Source organism: Hippoglossus hippoglossus, chromosome 14 (assembly GCF_009819705.1).
Source record: "Hippoglossus hippoglossus isolate fHipHip1 chromosome 14, fHipHip1.pri, whole genome shotgun sequence".
NCBI classification, from domain to species: domain Eukaryota; kingdom Metazoa; phylum Chordata; class Actinopteri; order Pleuronectiformes; family Pleuronectidae; genus Hippoglossus; species Hippoglossus hippoglossus.
The window spans coordinates 16,080,124-16,098,443 of NC_047164.1; the positions used below are offsets into that span (position 1 = coordinate 16,080,124).

Sequence of the window (18,320 nt, forward strand, 5' to 3'; positions counted from 1 at the left end):
AGTCAGTTAATGCGGCAACTGTGAACAATTTGTGCAGGTTTATCCGTCATATCAACAGCAGAAGCTCAGCACAGTATTCTTGTCCAAAATGTAGCCCAGGTGCTGGTGCATGCATTAGTCATCTCCAAATTAGCAATTTCCTCCTTGCTGGCCTAACTATGCAGATGTTCAGCCCCTCCATCTGATATTATGTGACTCCCCCCCCCCCCCCCCCCCCCCCTTTTTTTCTCCATCCTCCAGTGGCACTCTGTCGTGGTTCAAATCAGGTTCAAAACTGCGATCCAGCCTCACTAAGCCAAGTGTGGGACAAATCCTCTCTGCCTGCAGGTGACGCTAAACTCCGTCCAGTAGTCGGATCCCTGTGATCGACTTCTAGCCTGGAGTTCTCAAATGTGCTTACCGACATGCACAGAGACACTGTAGAGGTCCAACATGCTTCTGGGTCGACATCAAGGCAACAAAATACCTCGCCATCTTTAAATACAGACTGAAGACCCAACTCTGATCTGGCGCCATCGGCGATTCAGCTTTTACCAAAATAAAACGTGTCGCCTAGTCTGAAGGCCCTTTAAGATAGGATGTGATAGAAACACCGCTGCACTCTGAGATCCATTCTTTTCAATGTCAAGCACCACACAAAGGACGTTTTTTTTGTGGCGCAAATGTTGAATGTTGAGCTTTGACCACTGTGCCCTGTGACAAACACTCGAGCTTCCAATAGAAACAAAGCTGCCAGCCAGACAGTGGAACAATGGAGGAAAAGTTCATATTGGGACTGTCTGAGTTTCCCAAAATATTCAGCGCAAACAACTTTCTATGTGAAAGGGCCGTGACACAGTGTTTAGCTTTTTCCTTAAAGGAAATTACAGTAACAAGCTTATACATTTTAAACTTGTGCATTTTGTCATAAGAAAGGAAAGGAAAGTAGACAGCTAGAAAGGTAATTCTTAAACAGAACAATGAGCTGTAAGATCTTCTCTAGCAGCTCAAGTACATAATTAACATACATGTATATGCAGGTTATACACTTGAAGAGATGGTGCTGCAGAGGCTCCATCTTCAGTCGCTTTTACTGTTATGATACACAACTACTGCTGCATCTGTGGTGGGCTGTAGTTTGCCACGAGTGCCAGGCCACAGTGAGAAGTCTAAAATACACCTTGTCATCAGCAGTGGCCTGTCACAGAGAGGGACGTCAGCCTGCTGTCAGGCTGTCTGTAGAGCACTGGGAGCAGGGTGAAAGAGTCTTCTGACAGGGAGGGAAAACATCTTCCACATTCCCACAACTCTGTCATCTACAGAATCACGTTTCTGCTAAATAAAACCTCAATCCAAACTACGCATGGGACTCAAGTGTTTTTAAATTGAATTCTATCATTTTTAATGTTTTCAAATGAACCTCTCTGGTTTCCTCCCTGTCATCCCTGTTTCTCTCTCAAAGGGTCAAAGAAGACAAAGTGCACAGTATGTGGTGCTCTATGGGAACTGTAGGTGGAGTCAAAGCACAAAGAATCCACACTTACATCATAGACAAGCCTTTTTTTTCCTCCTTACAACGAAAACCCTCATCTGCACTAAAAGAAGAAAATGTAGCAAAAAATAAAACAACAAAATTAACCCACTAGACATTCTATCCCAGAGTTGATTTAGAGCCGAGTGTGCTGCAAATTAAATTTGTGAGATAAGCCTGAAATGCAGCAACATCCCCAGATGATGCACAGAGAGGAAGGTCAAGCCTAAACAATCTATGTCCTCTGAGCTGTCTGTGTCCGTATGGAGAGGAGAGACCGCTGCATGTATTAATCCACCAAGCGTCTTCTCAAACACTTTTTATTCGTCCACCGGTTTTGACTCTTTCCAAAAACCATAAATCACACAAGGACTGCATTGGTTATAGTTATAAATAGTTGTTATTGCAATTTTTTTCAATTACCTGGCTAAGAAATACCGTGACCTGAACATCGGAGAGTCTTCAATGACATTTAATAAATAGTTAATGAACCACAAAACGGGATACAGCTGATTTAAGGAAATGCAGCAAAACTATATTCGCATTTAAAATCCAGATTTTATTGCCAGTGTGATAATATTCCTGCTCCTGCAGCACACAGACGACACGTCTCTCTGACAGACGTTTTCCTCAAAGCAGCGTCGTGGCTCTTTAAGTTCCCTCAAACAGGCCCATGATGTCACTGTTTACCACTCCGGTCGCCTCCTCCCCCTCCTCCCTTCACCCCCTGTTCATAATCATTTACTTGTCTCCATCCCTTTTGCAGCTGTCAGAATTAAACTGTTCATAATAGTTGCCATCATGTTTCCCTGCTCCCCTGGCTGCCGCTAACCACAAATCAGCATTCCTTGCTTCTTCCTGATGTTCGCCACGATTGTTGGGACAATTATTTGTTTTGAAAATGCAAAAATAATAAAAATAAATATCAAATAGGCCGATGGAGAAGAAAAAGAGCTGGCGCATTGAAAAAGAGCATCGGACTGGCTTCCCGTGTTCCCTCTGTCGATTTTAATTAAGTTCAAATGAGGATGGGTGGGTTAATTTATTCCTGTGCATATATGCAGGTGGGACGCATACACTAAAAGCCACTTGTCTGTGTGTTAGTGTGCATCTTCAGGTATCGCAGAACGTGGCGCTGTACATCATGTCTTCGGACTTAATTTCCGTGAACGACTGCACAGACCAGACAACATCTGAGTTACAATTAAAACAGATTTTCTCCACCGAGCATCTAATCGTACGTCTGATTAGGAAAAACACACTTCCCGAGAAGCCGGGAGCTGTGTGTTCATTCAGGGGAGCTGTTATTGACACCTATTGAATGATCTGCAGTTGTAAGCGGGTGAAAAGCAGGATGTCTAAATGAAGCCCACAAGTTAATCAATGCTGTGTTTAAGACAGACAGAAGCTTGCCTCCGGTTTTTGGTACAAAACTCTTGGCAGATATATTTGAATCGTTTACCATTAATGTTTGCTCATATAATCAACAGAATAAATTAGAATCTGCGTAGGAATGACACAACACACAATCACTGGAAAGACATCCACATAATCAGGATGATCTGACTCTAAAATGATTGCAGTATACCATCTAAACAGATAATAGCATGAAATGAATGGTAGAAAAGTAGAAAAATTTGAACACTACTATCTTGCTGCTAATTACTGTTAGAAGAGACTGTCCACCTTTGTGACAAAACAAGAGCAACTTGACATTTTATTATAACTAGATTAGTTTACCATAAATGGAGATCATGACACCATGAGGCGTTTAATCAGGCTGAAAACCTGATTTCGTAAAAAACCACGTGCATGCATGTGATATGAGCACATAGAAAACCATCCTTGCGGATGAGCATTTCTGCTCTCATGCACACAAATTTGGTCTTGACCCTCACTATGCTTGGAACAGCTCAACGCTCGCATCGTAAACTGACTTTTGAGACTTTGGAGGCGGGGAGAACGTCTGATGTCTCCATCCTTTCGATTGGTACTGACCATGCTTTGACGTTTGGTTTGATCAAAAACAAAACTAAAACACAAAAACGATCTGTACCATGCTCCGTGTCCAGTGAAGTCCGGTTAGTGTTTAAACTTTTAACCGGACCACACTCCGCTCTGTAATTACATTTTAGATGAAATCCATAATAGCATTTCTCCCACTCAAAACGGCATTCTCACCAGTCGCAGTGTTCATTTACGAAATCCACAATAACTTCCTCACAGGTAAAAAAATCATATAAAATTTCTGCTACTTTGACTGCACTAATTTACATAAAAACATCCTTTAAAAGTTTCTGTTATAACATTTAATAGCTGAACTGGAGATATATTGCAGCATATTGCAGTTATAATGAAACTCTTCCCAGTCAAAAAGAACATTTATATATCCACAATTCTTCCAGTCCACAACTGTCGTTAAAACATTCACAAAATAATTCTTCCTGGGACAAATGATGTAACATTTGCCATTGATGTGTATTTAATTTCAAATATCCACATCACATTTTAGATATCTGCAATAGATTTATTACTAGAAAATAGTCAGATTTAAAATACAATCCAGTTTTAACTCGTCGTGATATTAATATCAGTTTTATTTAATTTCAGATATACGTCATGGGATTTTTAACATCCAAAAACAGATTGCGACAAGTAAAACTGTCATTACGGACGTCCACAGTTGTCATTATGAGCAGTAAAAATAGGATCCTGTCCTCTCTGCAGGCTGGAGACTGTGGGTGACGTCATGTTAAAATGACCAATCACGGCAGCGGAGACATTAGCCCCCCCGTCCCCGCCTCCAGAGTCTCAAAAGTCAATTTAACATGTGACTGTTGAGCAGTTGCGAGCATGTAAGGAGGGTCGAGCTCGCTCTCAGCACAGCCCCGTGGAGGACTACATTTATTCACACTGAGCAAAAAGGCTTTCCAACCATGATCTTCACTGTTCACATGGTTTGTGCTGGTTCTGAGACTGATTAAACGCCATTAGAACATTTATCATATTAAATGACAAATAAAGATTACGAAAAGTACTGCGTCGTTTAACGAAATGCTTGATACGAGGAGATTTAAATAAAAAACACCTTGAGTTGCTGTAACACACTTTCAGATTCTTGCAGCTTCTTAATGTCAAGAACCCTTGAAAGCTTCACGGACAGATGTTTTGGACAGATTTGCATTTGATTCAAATTTGGTCCGACATGACAATGAATGACAAATTAAAATTCATTGAATTAATTTGCTTTGATCCTGTGAGTCCTTTTTAAAATCCCCTTTTGAATGATCATTGTTTGACACCAATTGGTGGAAGGAAATTGTGGCTGAAAAGCATAATAATAATATTTTTTTATTCAAAGGAGCTGAAATTAGTTGATAAATGGGCCATAAAGTGGAGATTATACTTCTGAGCTACTTCCTTTAAAACTGGACATTATCAATGTATATATGTATTTAATCTAATTTGATATTGGATAAAGTAATGTGTATGTAAATCTGTGAGTCTACACTAAAACTGCTGGCGAGTGTAGCATAAGAACTTGGGGTTCTATGTCTATCGGGGGAAGCAGAGCAGGAGAAGTTGGAGAGAGCAGCAGCCACACAGAACATGGACAGAGCGTTTACCTGGCCCTGTGCTCTGTGGGTACGCCAAGTAGCCGCCTCTTCCACGGGCCCCCCTACCTGAGCCACGCGCTGCTGCTACCGCTGCCGCCGCCACCGGTCCGTACGCTGTCGCTGGGAAGCCTGCAGGCACATACACACACACATACACACACATACATCACTTCCTGCACATGGATGAGTACGCCCCAGAGCTACAGGAGAATGTTGATAGCTGCGCTGAGCTACGGGATAAAACTGTAGCTGTCAGAGACAGGGGGCTCATGTCAGGGCAACATCTATCAGCAGACTCTTACAGAGCCCACTGTGATATTCAAAACCCTGCAGACCCACTGATCCATACCGAGACGCAGAGAGAGCCGGGAGCTACTCGCTGGATTTTAGGAGGAAAAAGTGCAGATGTTTAAAATAACTATTAACTAAAGAGCACCTTTAAAGTCGTGTATCTCATGAGACATCCCGGTTTAATACGGGTGAAATAAAATAGAAAGGAATAAAATAAATAGCAAATTCCATGATCACAACTTGAGTAACTGGTTAACAAACATATAAAAATACTTCTGTTCCTGTATATGTATCAAAACATCATAATTTATAATGGATCACCAGGAGCAAAATATCAAATCATCTAAAAAGACAAAAAAAAAAATGTATTCATACCAGAAGAATCTTAAGTAACAGTGACGTACATGTGATCATATTTAGTGCGACGTGTACTACAATTTTTTATTTTTTTTATAGAAGGTTTCTGTCAGATTGAGAAGGAGCTAATTTGCATTTGTAAACTGACTTTGGGTGTGTTTGCAATTCACCAAGTCCCTGATTATATTAGTGGAAGAATTTGGCTCTGGGGGGTGTTTATGTCACATTCTTTGGATGAAAGATTACAGCCACTTCTGAGCAGCATAGACATGGGCATAATAGCCCTACCTCTAGGGACTATCCCTGCATTTATTCGGGAGTGCTCCCAATTACTGAGAGTTTCTATGGAATCAGAATCATCCACTGTAATGCAAGAGGCAGAGTATTCCACATTTTTATGTGCGGCTATTCAGCTGGAAGATATAAAGTGGGGGTAAAAAACATCTTCCACAATCAGATGGAGACATCTGTTGGATGATTTGACACTCACAAGAGATTTCAATCTGTTAGTTTATATGAAGGCTGAACAAGTCTCTTGTGTTCTTTTCTTCTTAGGTAAACATTTACTGTCTTCCATCGCCGAGATTTCTTTAAGCCTCTGGCTTTAAACGTATATCTATATACACATTCATGAATCTGTCTAATTTGTCAGTTTATGATTAACCAGTAAAATAAAGACTTTAATACCATGCAAATACAAATCCACTTCTTTAGGCTCTGATTATTCCAACAAATATCAGCCTAATAATCAGTCTGTAATTAAGCCAATGCAGTATCTGTGAATTGTAATTACATTGTTGGCCTTAATGAACAAAGTAGTTAGAGGTGGCTGACAGAGGCGAGTCCATGCCCAGGGCCTGGGCTCCTCTCTCAGCACAGGAACGGTATGTCATTAGTGGTGGTGATGAGATTCCTCACTCTGGGCTCAACACCCTAATCAGCCTCCTAAAATTATCTCCACAGGAAATGCTTTCCTCACTAGCAAAAAAAAAAAAAAAAAAAAAAATAGCTTTCCACATAACCTGAAGTTTTTCTTGATATTCTTGATAGATATATTGATATCATTTTCCGTGTGCAGGTTGTGTGTATTTCTCTTCTATGTTTTGACCATATTTTCCGGAGACTGTGGTTTAGACATTACAAAATGGCACAGGACACCTTAGAGGATTATTTTTTGAATGCTGTGGAGGTGAGAGGAGCACCAGCGGGTGACCTATTTTCCGAGCCAGCCTTGTACTGCTATTCTACGAAGAGGGGCTCACACAATAGACTGACTGAGGGGGGGTGTATGGGGTGGGCAGGGTCAGATGAGCTGCAGCCAAAGAGAAAAACACATAGCTTTTCATCAGCCGGCTGAGAAGGAGGTAATTCACAACTCTGTCGACACAATATGACCGCGAATGTGCGTACTGGGTGTGAGGCGCCATCATGCTGCGATGGGCAGGCAGGTGAAGAAGCAAAAGAAATACCACTTTTACCCCCCAACTATCTAACCGCTCAGGAGAGAATAAGGGACTCAGGCGGCATGGCGACAGGGGAAAAGAAATGCAAATGTGACGACAAAGAGGCAGCTGAAATCAGCGGCATTTATGCTGCTGCAGCTTTACCGGACCAGGAGCTGAGTCCAACAGCTCAAATGATATTCTCCACCTCTTTTCTCAAAAAAAAAACCCAAATCAACTCTGATACTATGCTAATGATGGCCATGCCCCCCTGCATTTCCACTTCTAGTGTCCCCATGGTTGCGGTGCAGAACAGTGTTCCATGCAGCAACTCTCCACCTCTTTCTCCCTGCCTCTCTCTCCTTTCCTAAGTGCTGAATCCATCTTCCCCTCGCAGCCATTGTCATGACACCCCCAATAGACCCACTGGCTTGGAAGTTAGTTGCGGGCAAAGTTGTGGTGAGAGATTAACTTTGCAGGATTAGGTGGGTTAATTAATAGATGGCTGCTGCTCATTGTTTTGTGCTCACGCTGTAAGAAGCCACCCAAGAGAAGCGCTGCAGCATTAAATCAATTTCATGGCCCTTTTATTACTGAGGAGATAAAGCCAATATTTAGCTTTCAATTCTTCACAATTATTGGGCCCCTGCTTTGCCACTTGAGTGGCTGCGCTTGGCTGGGGACAAGGACACATCTGTTTATGAGCTGTGGAGGCCTGGGGGCCTTGGTGTCCGGACTCCGGGGAACTGTCCTCAGCTTTTCTCTCCTCACGCCCACAGCACGAAAATTCATCCTTCCTTTAGGAGTGCACACGGAAAGGAGAGGACGTTTAATTCTAAAGAACGATGTGTTCCCTGCCAAATTCCACAGGCATTTCGTCTTCTCTCCAAGCAAATGAAGCACATTTTCTACCCACAACCATTAAAATGTTAGGAAAATGTTTAAAATCACAACAAGAACGGGAGAAAATTTTTAAGAGAAAATTTCCAGCCTGAGGTTATTTTATGTAGGAACTCTCTAAAAATCCTACAAAAAGCTTTCATGTCCAAACAGCTTTGCCATCAACATGTATTTTTCTGATGCACCCAATGTTTAGAAATATCGACCATCTTTCAGAAATCTATGCAACTGCTACTTTGTATATTAATCCACATCCCTTCCTACTGAAAAGAAACTTTGAGCTGTAGTAACTTGCCAAACTGAACGCCATGCACAACTCCTGGTGTTGTCACTTGTCTGCTGAAGGAGCTCAATGTGCATCCAGAGCACATACTGGTGCTTTGGTGGCATTCTTCCTGGGTGCTTCTACCTGCACCTGTATTTTGTGAGTCTCTGTGAACTCGATTGTAGTGAAGGAGGAGAGACGCGGGTTGGGGCAGTGTCAGTGGTGATCAAACTGCCTGCTGCCATTTCTGTGTCAAACTTTCCTGGGATTTTTTTTGGGGCACGCGAGGAACTGGGCTTAAAGCTTTGTTTTCTCCATTGTAAATCTCGAGCACTTTGCTGAATATTATACTGCTGTTAAAGGGGCAAGCAGAAGGTATTTATCACTGGTTACACCAATTTGTAGCTATAATCATGATCACTGACATTTTACAATACTGACATGTATACTCCTGATGTCACCATGTTTTCAACCTGCTTCACTCATTATGCAGCACATCTACCACAGACAGATGTCAAATGCAGGAAGATGGTGACAAGCTGGCAGACCCTTTTGTACTATATCCTCTGTTTTTTTTTTTGCCCTGTCAACATCATTGTAGGTATTTTGCAAAACAATTTTTTTATCCTCCTTAAAATCCGCAAAAGGACAATTTGAGTCGATAAAACATAGATTTTTTACAAATGCCATTCAAAGTGCAGATTTTCAAAAACTGCTGTTTCTGTGTATTCGTGTGCACATGTAAAACATCGCGTTTGGGAAATGATAATTAAACAGCTGACTTCGCACATGCCCACCGTTGCTTTGTGTAATGTGCATGCGCCAGGAACAACAACACGTTTCTGTTCGGTTAGCACTGTTAGGTCTAATAACAAGTCTGCAGCTTTACTGCTCCATGTTATCGACATTCACAGGCATCTGCCTCGATCAATATTGCTTGGACCACATTATTCTTCTCTGATATTTGACAGATTGTTGATGTAGACTGTCACACCACCTACTGGCCCAGCATGGAAGGATATATTTTGTAAAACGGGTCGTGTGGATGGATTTTTTTTAAACAAAGGAGTAAATTATCCATGCAAAAAAAGATCCACTATAGTGTATGGTTTACGATATTAACTTAAACAAATAGACCCTTTAAAAATCGACACACTATGTCGAATTTTGTCACTAGGCACAGTTTCTTATACATTTCTTACTGATCAATTTTTTTGTGATAGTGCCTTTCCACGCCTTAGACTCCTCTTTCTGATCCTATTACTCAGAAAAACCGCACAATGAAAAGTTGTTGCATTATGCATCAATAAGGTCCTATTTATGTCCTACCAGTCTGACAACAGCTTGACTGATGTTAATGTAATCTGTACTGTTCTTTGGCCCAAAACTGCCAGCAGCAGCTCCCCCGTCACTGACAAAGGAGCTCCATCAGTCACAGAGCACTCCACTTATTTCTGCTATAAGAAGACTGTCAACTGTCTAATGCACAGGAGGAGCCCAGGGACAGCTGATCCTTCTGTGGAGGCCATATGGATCAAATATGCCCACGTTTTAATGTCACCATGAAATTAAAAACTAATAGAGCCTAGAACTACATTAATACTTAATTTTCAGTGGCCAAATGGTGTAAAGTAGATGATGTTATAGGGTGAACATAATGATCAGATGGTGTATACGATGTATATAATGTACGGCATCAATGTTTGTAGTGTAACATTACACGAGCAGGAAGAAACACTTATAACTAATATCATTACCAGACATATAGTGTCTTTTGGGTGTAGTTAACCAGGGTTAGCTTTATTACAGCGAACAGAGAACAATGAAAGAAGCCGTTCATCCTGCAGCTACAGTAGATTTTGGGGGTAGACAGCAGGAGTAAGACAGATGAATGGTACAGAGCAGAGGTGAGTGAGACGAATGAACAGAAAATGACATTAGCCACATCAGTGGAAGAGTAAGACAAAGAGAAGAAAGTACAGGAGTGAATGAGAAATCGAGGAGGGGAAATAAGGCCAGGACTCAGGAGTCCAATTCATTCTCATGAAAATCTGTGAGGTGTTTTGGACAAGAGAAACTTGTCGAGGAAAGGAGACTATATCATACTCAGGAAAAACGTAAGCCACATCTATAATTAAGTGCTTTCTTCCATATCGCAATAGCATAAGGTAGTATTTCACAGAAAAAATATTTTTGTCGGAAAACAAGGCAAAAGTTCTACAAAGACATTTGCAATGTTAAAATAGTACAAGATGTAATATATAAATTGTTAAAAAAACAGTGAAAGTATATATTTTGAAGAATGGTCCCTTGTCAGTGCTGAATAATTGATGAGTTCTATTTTAATCTTGTACAGTAGCAGGCCTGGAAGAACTGCACTACTTTAATTTGTAGTGATGCATCACATGTAAGATCTTACATGTAATTTAAGAAGTATCTAATACAGTTGTCACAGTGACGATGTGTTAAGATGCCAGTTACTTTAAATTAACAGCAAGAACAAGAACTTTGCTGCTAAATTGTTTATTTTGAATTAAACTGCTACTGACACTAAACACAATTTTTCACGAGTTGAAGGACATACGGAGAAAAGAAATTCTGAGATTTCAAGAATAATATTATAATTTAACAAGACAAAAGGTCATTATATTATGAGAATGTGCAAGAGAACCTTTGCTCCCACTCTTTTCTTTTTGAAAAGCACACACATTACAGTAGACCACCACCAAACATTTCCTCCTCCACAAAAAAGGCGACTTCCTCTAGTCAGTCTATGTGGTTCCTTCTTTAGAATAAACAAAGTTTCTTGCACGATCTTTTCAAAGACCTGATACTTATAATACACGTGACAAGCTGATCTTCTGATATTCACCCTGTAAAATGACACGTAGCTAATATTGAAATTACTACGCTATTCTCAAAATGTCAGATGTTTTTATTTATTTAAATGGCCCTTATACCATAACCATATCATAATTTTGTCAAAATCTAAATACCTTTGCTAAATAGAAAAGCAAAGAGATCATGATGCTCAACACCTTAGAGCTGCTCTATGTCCACATCCATTTATCATATCTTGTAGTTTACTGCCACACTCTTAAAAAAATAAATAAAGGATGAACCGGCAAAAAAATCTGAGAACATTTAATGCTAAAAAATATAACAAATCATGCAGGAGGTGCATGTTTCTTTCGGTCAGAGTATCGCAGTGAGAAGGACAAGCCAGCGGAAATAAGTCTGCTGATAAGTCATAGCAGAGGCAGCGAAGCACATTGCCGCCTTCGCACAGGGGGAGGGAGGCATTCTGGCAGAGATGGAAAACTGACTCCACTTCACATTATGCTTCATCAATAACCTTTCATAAAATGTAGAGAAACATATAGAGACAAATAAACCAAACAAAGGCGGAAAAAATATATAAATCAAAGTCATAAAAGAGACAGCCACCTAGCAAGACATCTTTTCATCTCCAGATTGACAAGTGTCCCATTGTTGTCATCCTTCAGCACCACTTTGTTGTTGTTGAAAGCATCTCTGGGTTGCCGTTATCAAAGGCATAAATCACAGAGCTGGAGAGAGCCAGGTGGCTTTCATATGAACTGCTGCACACATGCTCATGTCTCACCTCTCCTCTGATCAACAGAGACCCACAGCACACACAGAGATTCCCCCTCACATAAAATACAGAGACGGCTGTCTGGGAATGAGCCAGAGAGAGAGAGAGAGTGAGAGAAAGCATTTACATGCACACCAATAATTCAATTAGAACCAGACTAATGCAATACGCATATTATTGCAACTCTCATGTAAACACCTTAACCAGGTTATCTTACTCACATTACGGTCCTAATCAGAGTAAGCATAACTTGATTAACAGAGCCGGGTTGCTTGTCAATCATTCAAATTAATCTTGCCACGTGTACGTCTGGTTACTTTCGGTGTTTGGATTCTGTGGCTGCATCTCAAAGGTCACACAGAACAGGATGTCAAGCATGTTTGAAACTATAGCTTGAGAAGTCATGAGAGCAAAACTAAATTATTAATGAATCACCACATGTCCTTTTGTACATTAACTTCTTATCATACACTTCATTTAAACTTGAAGTACCTTACTGGCAAAGTCAGGTTGAACTTAAGCACAACTGTTAAACGGGCTCTCTACTGATTTTACACATCAGCTTCAGTTTAACCATCGTGATGAGCACTACCAATCAAAATCAGTTGAATAATGACTTTAATGGCGCGAGAGGAACCGCTCAGTCTCAACCACAGACTGTAAATGAAGATGGACGACATGACGGCTCCAAAACGTGAAGCCGAATAATCTTTATCCCCCTCTGGTGGCTGGCTGCCCTGTAGGTTATGAACCCCCACCTCCTCTATGTTAGTGGGTGGGACACAGGCCTACACACAAGTACACATAAAAAAAAATTCTCAAAAGGTTTTTTCTGTCATTTGAGGTTGTTCCCATCACACTGATTTATATTCAAGTGTTAATTTTTTCCGGCAAGTTGGGTTTTAATTACTCATTTGATGATATCAAAGCAAGGTGAGACTTGATTGACAGCTGAGGCTGATTACAGTCATGATTGGTAGAGTGCATCTGTGATGATTTGAAGTGCCCAAGATGGCAGCACATATATCCAGGATATTTTGGACCAAATTTTGTATCTTTTTATACAGTGTACGTCTCAACAATAACCCTGATGACATCATCAGTTATTTTAGCCTGAGCTTAGAGAGTAAAGCCTTTAACAAAAAGCCTGTGTCGTGTGTGGAGCTGAAAGATAAGGGCATTTATCAGAGAGCGATAATCTAATACAATACACTATCAAGTTACATTATAAGATTTGCAGGATCCAGTATGTTTGGGGCTTGACTCAAACTAGGGACTCACACTCTGACTATGACCTCTGCTGAATCGCTTTCGATCATTCTTATATAAATCTTCATGGAACTGCAAAAGAAAATCACTGTATTTAATCTCGGTAATCAGAGCAATTGTTTGTGCCTATATAATATACTGAGAAAGGCTTTAACAGACTGACAATATAAGTGTAACATGAATAAAATATGTAATTCAAAATAATTACAGTAGTATTCCACTTACACTAGAAAATGACATGATTCAATACACAGGCCCACTTAAATGGCTGCAGATGTTGAGGTTAAAAAAGAAAGTCCAAATTTTCTTTTGACCTATTTTGTCACTCGCATGAGAACAATTATTCTTTCTTTAATAATAATAAAATTATTATAAAACACTTGACAGTGACAAAATGACTACTGTTAGAATCTCATTTAACAGTGAAGTTACATTTCATCCAAGAGCTACTTCAAAAAAAAAAATCCTGAGCTTATCAAAATGATATCGCAGTATCATAAACAACTGTTCCGTAAAAAAATTATTGACATGCTGGTTGGCACAACAGTTGTTGACGGCTGTTGACATTACACACTACTAGATTTAGCATTTAATGTCCACAATACTCAGTCATGGCTTCATACCCTGAGCAAGTCAAAATTTGTCCAAAATAAGAGTTGAGAGCATCAGCCTTAAGAATAAAAGAAAATGTATCCTGTGGTAACCTTAAAAAAGGTGTTTATGACCCCTGACCTCAATACCAAAAAGAAAATCTGTTTCCTCACATATTCGTTACGTGTGGGTCTAGTGTGTGTGTGTATTTGTCTGTGTCCCTCTACCCAAACTGTAGCTCTTTTTTCTGAAGGTTTCTGTATATAATGAAACCATTTGGCTCACTCATCCTTTGCCATTAAGACTTAGTGGCTTCTGATTGGGAGAGAAGCAGTCGATTACAGAAGAGGAGTGAACTCTGAGCTCAGAAAAGCCTGGTTTTATGGTCGTAATTGTACCTGGATCTTAGACCTTTGAACGGAAAATGATGAGGAAGGAAGAGAAATATATCAGAAGTATAGAGAAGTACAAATTCTGCCCCTTTACAAGATATAAACATGTTCTGAAATTAGTTGGACACATGAGGTCACATCATCTTATCCACTGTAACCACCATACCTCAGAGGTTGGATAGAAAATCTATAGGTTTCACATCCATCTTCCTGCTCAGAGCAGTGTCTCGTAAAGCCCCCCCAATACTGCAGATAGTAAACATATAATGTGGAGAAATCCACAAGAAGGTCAGAGGTGAGGTAAGGTTGAGCTTCAGATCAGCCTCCCTGGAGCCTGCAGGGACTGAGTGATTTGCTCAAGGATACTTCAGCAGGGGTGGATTTTGGCTGGCGAGGGTTCTCGACCCAAAGCCCTTCAGCTGAAGAGCGGTCTCGGTTCTCGCTACGGGATCTGACAGCTCATAATGAATTGCAGATTGCCTTAGCTATTCCGATATCACATGATGATGTGTACTATGCGAATGAATCAATCAGAAATTTGAATTTAGAAAAATGTCCGTTCGAGGTTACTCGAAATACCCTGGATCTTGAAACACCCCCAGTCTGCGCAGCTTCGAATGCACATCATATGCGCTGAGACGTACGCCGAGTGTGAGTTACTGTGATGTTGTGTATATTGAGCTCAGGAAAAGCTGTCGGCGTCTCTTACTTCACTTCTCAGGGACAAGAGTGCCGTTTCTTTGTAGCTGAAGTGCATGGCAGCGTAGCATCAAAGGGGACAAACTAGACTCTCTTTTGAAGTGTAGCCACACTTTTAACCTCTTCTTTGTGCTCCTTCCTGTGCACTTCAGTAAAAAAAAGGCTGCTCCGATGCTAGAAACCTGATCTGAACACATTCTGCTTCCACACAAGAGCACTCAGTTACTCACACACATACTGTAGTTAAGACGAAGTACAGAGTCAAACAAAAAAAGCGAAGAGAATTCTGGCCAAGTAGATAAGGAAGAAAATAAAATCAATTGAGTTGTCGAAACCGAGACACTGGTTTGTGAACGGGACAGGGGTCTTGGCTCACAAGCCTAACCCCAAGGCAGTTTATGATGGCGACTTAAATAGAGACAGAGACAGGGAGGACACAGATGTCTGACCTTGCAGTGGTGCTTATGTAATGGTCTGCTTCAGTGCATTTAACTGCAGTGCTTCTCTCCAACCTGCATGGGATCAGTGAAGGCAACATGTCTCTGCAGTCCAATCTCCTCTGACATCACTTGTGACACTCGGAGAGTATGAAAAGGTCCTGTGAGCTCAGAGTGAATCAGCTGTTATGGCCCCGCCTGTGAGGTCCCGAAGGAGCCAATCATACTAATTAAAGTAGACTACTTAAGCCTCCTCTCATTAGTGTCCAAGTAAACAGCCTTAATTTTTTATGCATTTTAATGCCCATCTCCCACTTCTGAAGGGGGTAGTGGAGGGGACAGATGAATGATGGGGGTGGGGTGGGGTGGGTTCAGGTTTTCTCAAATGAATGAGTGCATTAAGTGTCATTTCACCATTCGAGTTAAATGTGTTTGTGTGTTTGCGCTGAACACTCAGCCTCCGACACAGACTTGCTTTTGCAGATGATTTACGTCAAAAATAAGATGTATTGATGTTGGTTATAATAATTACAAGACGGAGCAGCCTTGTCAACACTATTTCATGACTATAACTTTAATGCTGAGCACTTACAGCCAGCTCTGTACTGCGGTTACACAACCTAGCACTGCTCTAGATACACAGGGCAAGTTGGGTAAAATGTGGCATGACCCAAAAATAGCACTGCAACATTGGCTTCCACTTACGTACTTACTGGAGCTGTAAACAATGTTTCCACACAGAGTGGAGGCATGCAGATGGCTCTGTGCTATAATATACAGACATATACGCATACATGTTTATATATGTTACCATGCGTCCCTGCACTAGGGAAAGGGGGGATGAGAGCAACCAGAGAGCTATTAGCACAGTCAGCAGGAGGGCGGGATGGAGGGGGCAGCTGGGAAGAGATGTAGCAAGTACCCGACTCTCTGAGCCTGGAGCTCTCGAACAGTGGGTGGCATCAAAACAACAGGCAGAAGACACAGAGCATGGTCTCGCAGACACACATATTGAACTCTGCTGCCGTCTTCCACGTCTGCGCCCCTTCTCTGTCCCCCTGCTGGTCTCCAGCACCGTCCAAAGGTGTCAGACATGTCCGAGGCAGGGCAGCTCGAGTTTCATTTCTAGACCTGCAGCTCAACCGTCGAGACATAATGAGCTTTAGTGTTGCCACTCTGCCTCTTACAGCAGCTCATCATCCCCACCACAGGAACCTAGACTGTGGGTCTCCATTGCAGACTGTTTGCCTGCCTCAGTGTGTGAGGATGTGTCTGCTGTCCTGGGGTGAGTTAAGACCTGGGCAAATGAGGTGAGCCTTCTCTTCTACTTTCAGGAAATAGCCAGCCTATCAGCGCTGCCTCTGTCAGAGTGCAGTAGCTGGTTTTGCTCACACGTGCATGTGCACGTGGCATGACTTGTGTTCTTGTAAGCACGCAGATAGACCAGTGCACATTGCATCAACACAGAAAAACAAAACTATACCACAAAACAATAAAAAAAAACAACACTCACCCTGTTAAGAGCTGAGGGTCATGCAGTAGAGTGCTGTTACACCTGTTGAATCAATCCAGTGCTCACAGAAACATGTTCAGTACCGTACAGTAGCTTAGACTGTCTGCCAGCAGAGCACGTGCACATAAACAGATGTGACGTTGCTTAATAGACAACAAAGCTGATCTGGGAACAGTCTCGCTCTCTGAGTGCACATGGATAAGAAGACAGGGCTTGACATACAGTGCTGTCCACTGACGTCAGAGCTGCACACTCACTGCTGCCACTGTGAACAGTCATGGCCTGGGGAGGTGTGCGTGTGTGTGTGTGTGCGTGTGTGTGTGCGTGTGTGTGCGTGCGTATGTGTGCGTGTGTGTGCGTGCGTGCGTGCGCGTTTGCATGTGCTTGTGCGCGTGCCTGCATTGCTGGGGAGACAGTGAGTCAGAGACCCAGACAGGAAAACAGAGAGAGACTCCTACTAAAGTCTCTCCACCTCTTTTGCCTTCATAGGCAGCCTTGTAGAGTCTTTGATTTTGTCAGTTTTATGCCTGTGAAATGTGCGTGTGTGTGTGTGTGTGTGTGTGTGTGTGTGTGTGTGTGTGTGTGTGTGTGTGTGAGTTTCCAAGTATGTGAGAGAAAGATGCACTGTGCATGGCTGTTCAAGCGCATGAGATCACAACGCTCCTCGTCAGGCCCTATTTTAAGGCCCGCGACTCATGGAGTGTCCCGGCCTTCACAGACTCATTGGGCAAATGATCAGCCTTGGCAATTAAAGCCAATCTGTGAGTCAGTGTGGCATCAGGAGGGCCATCTGCTTCCAGCCCTGTAGCACTCACTCTGGCCTGTGGGACCACTTGCTGGGGTCACGGCTCACCCAGTTTATACAGGGATGGTCACAGGAACTAAGGAACAATCTGCTGTGTAACTCCAGTTCAATAGAAACCTGTTCCACCAATAGGTCTGCTGTGTGAGTGTGTGTGTGCGTGCCACTGCCACATCTCAGGAGTGCAGTAAAAACACAAACAGTGGGATCTGTCTCATGGAGGACAATGTTACATGCACCCGCGACACAGGTTGGCTCCTCATCCGCCTCAGGCCATTGATTTTTTCCACCTGCTCCAATACTGTAGCCAAGAAGTGTCCTGACAGGGGAAATATAAGATATCTGAATACTAAAGAGAGCTTCAACTCTGCAGATAATGACTGGGCATTGTGTTCCAGACCACATCATCATCATCCACGCAGGAGGTAATGAACTATAGCCAGCAAGACAAGCGTTTTATTGGACAGAAAGTTTGAAAAGTACAATAAAACTTTGTTTCAATGAAAGGAGACAAGTTCGTGAAGGTTGACTGTAGCTGGACGCAAATACATTTTAGTTTCTCAGACAATGTAATTATCTTTTACTCAGAGAGTTGGTGCCAAAGACAACGGTAGCTGAG

At 41.9% G+C, this 18,320-nt stretch overlaps 1 protein-coding gene across 9 annotated transcripts in view; it reads right to left on the reverse strand.

The window, feature by feature from the left end:
* LOC117774988 (RNA-binding protein Musashi homolog 2) overlaps window positions 1–18,320 on the reverse strand; it is a 251,138-nt gene that overhangs the window by 20,748 nt on the left and 212,070 nt on the right. For 4 of the 9 annotated variants that reach the window (XM_034607758.1, XM_034607757.1, XM_034607762.1 and 1 more), the window contains exon 11: window positions 5,137–5,256. The exons of 3 other annotated variants lie outside the window; for them this stretch is intronic. In XM_034607758.1, coding sequence (XP_034463649.1) covers window positions 5,137–5,256 — 120 coding nt within the window. The remainder of the gene's footprint in view (window positions 1–5,136; window positions 5,257–18,320) is intronic. 2 more of the 9 variants (XM_034607763.1, XM_034607759.1) reach the window with 1 other exon arrangement.